The following is a 7,797-nucleotide window of genomic DNA, read 5'->3' on the forward strand; positions in this document are numbered from 1 at the left end:
AATGCATGTTCTAGAGCAGTCTACTATGTAGTACATCCTAAGAGGATGCCAATTGCCTAGTGACGATCAACAAAGGCTCTTCATGTTATAATTCTTTATTTTTGTTGGGAGAGCACCTTTGTTAGCCTAGCATCACTTGTTTAGCATGCCACATTTGGCAGCTATCGATCTATCATTGGCTCCATGAAAATGCCGCCTACAGCCAAAAGAAGAAGAGGAGGCAAGTATTATATTGTAACAAAGATATTGAGCTTTAATTGAATGGATATATACGATATGTCAATATGCATTCCATCACATCCAAATAAAGAATCTTTCTTAAAAAGATATATTAGTTTTCCAACCCATGGTCTCATCATTTTAGCTGCCCCTCTTTGAATTATTCAGACTGTTACTGAAAACCAAATCAAACCCATCACTTTGGTCAAAGGCAGGAAAGAAAGGAAACAGAGCAGAGAGAGGCCATGCCAAAGGTGGTGAAAAAGTAGTCCACCACACTATAATAAAGACGGCGGAAGCAACCGAAGACACAGAGAGGGAGGCGCGCACACACAGCAGCCCCCACGTAATCCTTCCCCATCCGTTTGACACTTGCCCCCTTCAATTCCCAGCGGATTTAGAAATTCAGGCCTTGAGGAGGGGGGCATATACGCCCGCGCCAAGGAATTAGCGGCTCTTCCGAGGAGCTCGGCGCGAAAAGGAAAGGAGCCGCCAATTTCGCTACGGCCACAACGCGCAGCCGCCGCGCCGCGCCGTGCTCGCTCCTTTCTCGCCGCGTCTGGTGTCCGCACCCCCCCCCCACGTCGGCCCACCCCCGCTGCGGCTGCCTGCCCCGATGAGGCCGCCGGAGGTGGCGGTGGCCGTTGCCGCGGCCGTCGCGGTGGCGGCGCTCCTCGTGCCCGGGGCGGCCGCGGCGGCGTCGGTTCCGTTGCTGCCGGCGGCGCTGGCGCTGCAGCGCGCGGTGCCGCACAAGGGGGTGGCCCTGGAGGAGCTGAGGCGGCGGGACTGGGCGCGGCACCGGAGCTCCAGGAGGGGGCTGCTCGGGGGCGTCGCCGGCGTGGTGGACTTCCCCGTCGAGGGCTCCGCCAACCCGTTCATGGTCGGGTGGGTGAGCTGCCGCCTGGCTTTTCCTCCCTGTTGTCTGGTGGCGGTTTCGATTCGGTTGGGGTTGAGTCGGTCGTTTGCGGTTGATGGATGGAAGCGTGGGAGTGAAATTCGAGCCTCGTTTTCGGTTCCTTGATTCGGGTGGTGAGCTGAAATCGCTGCTGTCACTGAATCGATTGATATGCTGGCAGTTCGTCGGCTAGGATGCTGATTCTGTGACGTTACTCGGTGACTTTTTACTGGTGGATTTCGCTTGCATTCCGCCAAATTCTTTCAAACATTTTTTTCCCTTTCTTTTGTTATGATGATTTTGACGATTTTTTGCTTCAGTTCATAGATTCGTTCTCTTCATCTCAATAATGCTGCTATCATGTAAATTAACTCCTGCGTGGTGCATTTCATTACTCTACTTCTGTCAAACCATTTCTTACCGCGGAACCCAATCCTAATGGATTCACTTGTAACAGAAATCCAATACGAAAAGAGTTCATCTTGCCATGTTTTGCTTCTCTTGGATCGCAGATTTGTAGAGTTGGTTCCAGACTATACAGCTTCCATGGGACGCAATCCTTTGTTTATTTCATTTTCCTCCGTTTCTCTTGCTTAAGGTTAATTCCTTCATATGGAAAAAGAGTATGATTTTCTTCTGAGGCCGCCATTGAGTAATTCCCTCTTCTGTAGATTTCTTACCCAACTGCTTACGCTTTCAATTCAAAGCAGGAAAGTACCTTGTGCAGCAGTAACCCAGAAGCTGTACAGACAGGGTTATTTACAGGGACCTCGGTAATTTTCAGCTATTAATCATATAGAGGGGGCTAATGCCTGTTAACAACCCTATGGTTTCCATTTTATATCTTTAGGAGTAGCAATTCTGTATTCTCGCTTATGATTCTGCCAATGCTTGCAGTGTGCAGGTGGAGTCTGGCCCCCCTATACCAATTTCATGATTTTAGTTTGGGTTGTAGAATATCGTTCCTTATTAAGTGTGGTAATTTGTCACACAAGAATGTGTTTGTTCCTATCCTCGAATGGGTTAGGATACACATTTCAATCTGTGACCCAGCACTTACCGCTGTGTTGTGATTGATCGACATGCTATGCAGCATTTCCATTTCACCAGTTCATACATATTTCCATTCTGCAATTGGTCTTGTTGGTTCTAATTTCAACAAGGACACACCTTTCTTTTTAGTCTGTTATCCAACATACTCTTGAATATTATATCATAATGTTTGACTTTGAATTTGTAGGCTCTACTTTACCCATGTAAAATTGGGAAACCCGGCGAAGGAATTCTTTGTCCAGATTGACACTGGCAGTGATATACTGTGGGTAACTTGCAGTCCTTGTACGGGTTGCCCGACGTCAAGTGGACTCAATGTGAGGCCAACTTCTTATCCTTGAATTTTGACAAATGCATGTATTTTTAACCAATGTTACATGTTAGCCTAAGGAGCTCCTTCTGATTAATAAATTTCTATTTTTGTTCCTCAGATCCAGTTGGAGTCCTTCAGCCCTGACACTTCATCAACATCATCCAGAATAACATGCTCTGATGATAGATGTACAGCTGCACTCCGAACAGGGGAAGCAGTCTGCCAAACCTCGGATTCCCCAAGCAGCCCTTGTGGGTACACTTTCACCTATGGTGATGGAAGTGGGACATCAGGGTACTATGTGTCTGACATGATGTATTTTGATACTGTCATGGGAAATGAGCAGACTGCCAATTCGTCTGCCTCTATTGTTTTCGGGTACAGTTTCCTTGGAGCCCTATATTATTTTAAGTAACTGAAACTTACAATTAGTACCTGATGATAACTTTAACGAGATGCCATTAAAAACACTGTTAGAGAGGTCCAAGTGTAGGTATGGCGACCATTAACAATTTAACATGGTGTTAGTCCTCAATAATGTGAATCATTACATATTAATAACAATGAATTGCATGTACGGATAACTTTTTTGAAGAACCTAGCATGGATAACTTTAGATGGTTTATTGATTGGGTTGGTACAAATGACAGATTAAGTGGCAACAAACTGTCAATTTCCTGAAACCAGCAGATTGCTTGTCGCTTTTGCATTCATACTCCCTTTATTATCGTCCAAGGCAAAAAAAAAAAATCCTTGATGGTCAACCTGAACAATGTGTTATAAATTATACTTAGTCCTTCCATCTGCAGGCACAGGATGCTAGCATGTTGCTAGAACTGTATTGCATTCCCTTGATCTCTGGTTAAGTGATTAGATGTCTATTCTGATATTCTCTAGATTGTGTCAGTGGTCATACCGTTATGTTCCCAAAAGCTTAACCTCACAGTTGTGTGCAAAATCTTTGAGTAGTTGGAGTCGACGACCTTGTTCTTGCTCTCATAGTCTGTGTCAGCTCTTTGAGTTGTTGGAGCTGGCAGCCATGTTCTTTTTTTTCCTAGTCTATTCATCAGCTTCAAAAGTAGCTATATTTCTTGACTGATTTTCTTACTCGTTACCCTTAAATGTGAATTTTTGTGCCAAACATTGTCACTAGAAATTCTTTACCAGCTTATGAATGTTTCAATTCCTTCCGAGCAGATGTAGCAACTCACAGTCAGGAGATCTGACAAAGGCAGATAGAGCAGTTGATGGGATTTTTGGGTTTGGACAGCATCAGTTGTCTGTTGTCTCACAACTGAATTCACTTGGAGTGTCCCCTAGGGTGTTTTCTCATTGCCTGAAAGGTTCTGACAACGGTGGTGGAATTCTTGTGCTTGGTGAAATTGTGGAGCCAGGCCTAGTCTATACCCCACTGGTTCCATCACAGTAAGTTTCATCCCTGGAATTACTTTGGGTGTAAAACTTCAGAAATCTGCATTGCTATAGTATGTTTTAGTAGCCATTCTACTGTGACTGTTGTGGTAAATTCGACATATTATAATAAGTACTTACAAGTTAGACAACTTTTATATAGATTAGTTTATGTTCTGTTGATTCTTGAACAGCGATTTCTGTGTTGAGAAGTTGTGAACCTCCTGTATTCCTGATATTAACCACTGCTTATGCCAATATTTTAAATGAAATGCAGGCCTCATTACAACTTGAATCTGGAAAGCATCGCTGTCAATGGTCAAAAGCTACCCATTGATTCCTCCTTGTTTACAACGTCAAATACACAAGGAACAATTGTGGATTCAGGAACGACATTGGCATACCTTGCAGATGGAGCCTATGATCCATTTGTTACTGCAGTGAGTTTCATAGGACGCACAACTTTTTCATAGAAAACCAATAATCGGCGAGTCTGCATTATCTACTTATTTGCAATGTGATTGTTAATTGTCATTATTCATACCTGCAGATAGCTGGTGCAGTCTCTCCATCTGTACACTCTCTTGTCAGCAAAGGGAACCAATGCTTTCTTACTTCCAGCAGGTTTTATTCTTCTTTCTGGGAATGAACTATGATGTTAACAGCTTTGTCCTTTGATACCCCGAATTTCTTACAAGCTTTGTTTCCATTTGGCAGTGTTGACTTATCGTTTCCAACTGTGACCCTTTATTTTATGGGTGGTGTTGCGATGACGGTTAAGCCAGAGAACTATCTTTTGCAGCAGGCTTCTGTTGTAAGTCCACTGTATATCTGATTAAATGCTTCTAGGAGATTGTCTCAAGCTTTATAATATCATGCTGGTCATGGTTGCAGGACAACAATGTATTGTGGTGCATTGGTTGGCAAAGGAACCAGGGCCAAGACATAACTATACTCGGAGGTTAGTCAGTCTAACTCTGGACAGAATTAGCCAATTTAGATTGCATCTAGCTATAAGATTTGAGGGTCTGCTACATTATGGTTTTATGAAATAAAGTAAACTAAGCTGTCCAAAGGTAAAGCATAAACACAAGTTTTGATGCTGAAACAATGGCACTCAGGTCTAAAAATCTTCCTGAGTCCTGAATTCTGCCTCCATAGTTTTTTCCCTTAGGCTTTGCTGTTGCTCCTATTTCTGATGCAAACATTGACTAGCCAGCAACTCTTATTAGGTTCCAGCTTCACACAACAACAACAACAACAACAAAGCCTTTTGTCCCAAGCGAGTTGAGGTAGGCTAGAGATGAAACCCAAAAGACACAAAGGTCATGGTTCAGGCACGTTGATAGCTAGTCTCCAAGCGCTCCTATCCAAAGCTAGTTCCTCAGAGATATCCCAATCTTTAAGGTCTCTCTTAACCGACTCGTCCCAAGTCAGCTTAGGTCTACATCTACCCTCTTTACCTTATCAACACGCTTTAGCACCCCACTACGCACCGGCGCCTCCGGAGGCCTCCGTTGGACATGTCCAAACCATCTCAACCGATGTTGGATAAGTTTCTCTTCAATTGGTGCCACCCCTACCCTTTCCCGAATAGCTTCGTTCTGGACTCTATCCCTCCTTGTGTGCCCACAAAACCACCGTAACATCCGCATCTCTGCTACACTCAGTTGCTGGACATGTTGTCTTTTTGTAGGCCAACATTCAGCACCGTATAACATCGCCGGGCGAATCGCTGTCCTATAGAACTTATCTTTTAGCTTTTGTGGCACCCTCCTATCACAGAGGATACCAGAAGCTTGACGCCATTTCAACCAATCAGCTGAGATTCTATGCCTAACATCTTCATCAATGTCGCCATACTTTTGTAGCATTGAACTTAAATATCGAAAAGTGTCCTTATGGGCCACCACTTGCCCATCGAGACTAACGTCACCACCCTCATGCCTAGATGCGCTGAAATCGCACATCATGTACTCGGTCTTGGTCCTACTAAGTCTGAACTCTTTTGACTCTAACGTGCATCTCCACAGCTCTAACTTCCTATTTACCCCTGCTCTACTCTCATCCACTAGCACCACATCATCAGCAAAAAGCATACACCAAGGGATATCACCTTGTATGTCCCTTGTGACCTCATCCATCACCAAAGCAAATAATAAGGGCTCAATGCCGACCTCTGATGAAGGCCTATGTTAATAGGAAAGTCAGTGGTGTCGCCACCACACGTCCGGACAAACGTCATCGCATTCTTGTACATATCCTTGTGGGTTCCAGCTTCACACTGATAGCCACTAATGTGCATAGATGTCCGGCATGCAAAACCTCTCTGGAGCCTAATTGTTTTCTCTTTGGTCCTAACGATGTGGCCTCTCTTGTCGCAGATCTTGTCTTAAAGGATAAGATATTCGTGTACGACTTGGCGAACATGCGCATGGGTTGGGCTGATTACGACTGTAAGCATACATTCCTTGAGGCCAACAATTCTTCTAGTTTTTTTTTTTCAGCCCCTCTTCTCCTTCTCTGCGATTAACACTATCCCTTTGGCAGGTTCGATGTCGGTGAACGTCACCACATCGTCAGGGAAGAACCAGTACGTGAACACCGGGCAGTACGACGTGAACAGCTCCACGCGGCGCGCATCGTACAAGAGCTTGATACCAGCCGTGATCGCAGCCATGGTTGTGCATATGCTCGTTTTCGGCGGCGCCGTCTCGCGTAGATAGCAGTGCAGGCGGGCTACTGACAATGTGATTCGATTCTTTATTGCGTTGGTGTATTCAGAGCTGAGAGACGTCGCTGTCTCTGCTGCCCCCAGTCGTCAGTTCCACGGGCGGAGAAGAGCTGCCATGACTTGCATTCTTACTGTACATACAGAAAATGAAAGGTCCATTGTTCATGGAGCGCGGTCCTTTCTCTCAAATTGCCGCCCCATTCTTCCGCCTCTCATTCTAGTCGTTTTCTCTCAAATTTGATCTGGGCAAATTTGGATGCTACCGTTACTTAAAAAAGCGGGAACAACAGGTCCGAGAAGAAAGATTCTGGCAAAATATAAATTGAAAGAAAAGTGAGGTAAGAGCCAGCAGCAGGATGCTGTCAGATATACCATGCTGACACGGGATCAAAACTCTGTTTTTTTCAAAAAAAAATCAAGCTATTGCTATATACTTTTGTAAATGTAGGACATGTAGGACAATAAACTAATCAGTTTATCCTAAACTTGTATATTCGGAAGTGGAGGGTGTAATTTTCAAGAGAAAAAATAATAAACCAAGCCATTGACTTGTTCGGCATCGTATCATGTGGAAATCAAGCATCCATTATCTATCTATATACTATAAGCAACCAAAGAAATTGAAACATTTTTTTTATCAAGATTAACATTCCAGTACTCCTCGCGGTGATCTATCTATATACTATAAGCAACCAAAGAAATTGAAACATTTTTTTTATCAAGATTAACATTCCAGTACTCCTCGCGGTGATGACCCATAGAGGCGCTGTTTAGATCCGACCCCGTAAATCCCGTAAACGCAAAAAAAACGTCACATCGAATGTTTCGACATATGCATAAAGTACTAAATAAAATCTATTTATAAAACTTTTTGCATGGATGGGCTGTAAATCGCGAGACGAATCTAATGAGCCTACTTAATCCATAATTTAAAACAGTGATGCTACAGTAACCATTTGTTAATTATTGATTAATCATGAATTAATTAGCATCATTAGATTCGTCTCGCGATTTACAACCCATCTGTGCAAAAGTTTTATAAATAGACTTCATTTAGTACTTAAAATTAGTAAGATTCCTTTGCAAATTTTTTTTTCAACGGGACTAAACACGGCCAGAAATTAAAAGATGCATAATGAATCTGTCAAAAACGAGAATTTTTTTTTGTTACCT

At 43.5% G+C, this 7,797-nt stretch overlaps 1 protein-coding gene across 1 annotated transcript; it reads left to right on the forward strand.

Annotated features, from left to right (window-relative positions):
• Window positions 1-835: 835 nt before the first annotated feature.
• Window positions 836-6,839, forward strand: LOC120674158 (aspartic proteinase 36-like). The gene is made up of 10 exons (XM_039955291.1): window positions 836-1,104; window positions 2,355-2,484; window positions 2,599-2,858; window positions 3,678-3,905; window positions 4,168-4,330; window positions 4,441-4,514; window positions 4,608-4,704; window positions 4,785-4,851; window positions 6,275-6,346; window positions 6,441-6,839. The coding sequence occupies exons 1-10, from the start codon at window positions 836-838 to the stop codon at window positions 6,614-6,616; spliced, it is 1,536 nt and encodes a 511-aa protein (XP_039811225.1). The 3' UTR covers window positions 6,617-6,839.
• The last annotated feature ends 958 nt before the right edge of the window (window positions 6,840-7,797 follow it).

Source organism: Panicum virgatum, chromosome 5N, assembly GCF_016808335.1.
Source record: "Panicum virgatum strain AP13 chromosome 5N, P.virgatum_v5, whole genome shotgun sequence".
NCBI classification, from domain to species: Eukaryota; Viridiplantae; Streptophyta; class Magnoliopsida; order Poales; family Poaceae; genus Panicum; species Panicum virgatum.

What these genes read in the sequence shown, in the direction of transcription:
- LOC120674158 (XM_039955291.1), top strand. Translation starts at nt 836, where the DNA reads ATGAGGCCGCCGGAGGTGGCGGTGGCCGTTGCCGCGGCCGTCGCGGTG. An exon ending in TCTGCCTCTATTGTTTTCGG is followed by an intron (nt 2,859 to 3,677) that starts GTACAGTTTCCT and finishes CCTTCCGAGCAG; the next exon opens with ATGTAGCAACTCACAGTCAG. An exon ending in TGCTTTCTTACTTCCAGCAG is followed by an intron (nt 4,515 to 4,607) that starts GTTTTATTCTTC and finishes TCCATTTGGCAG; the next exon opens with TGTTGACTTATCGTTTCCAA.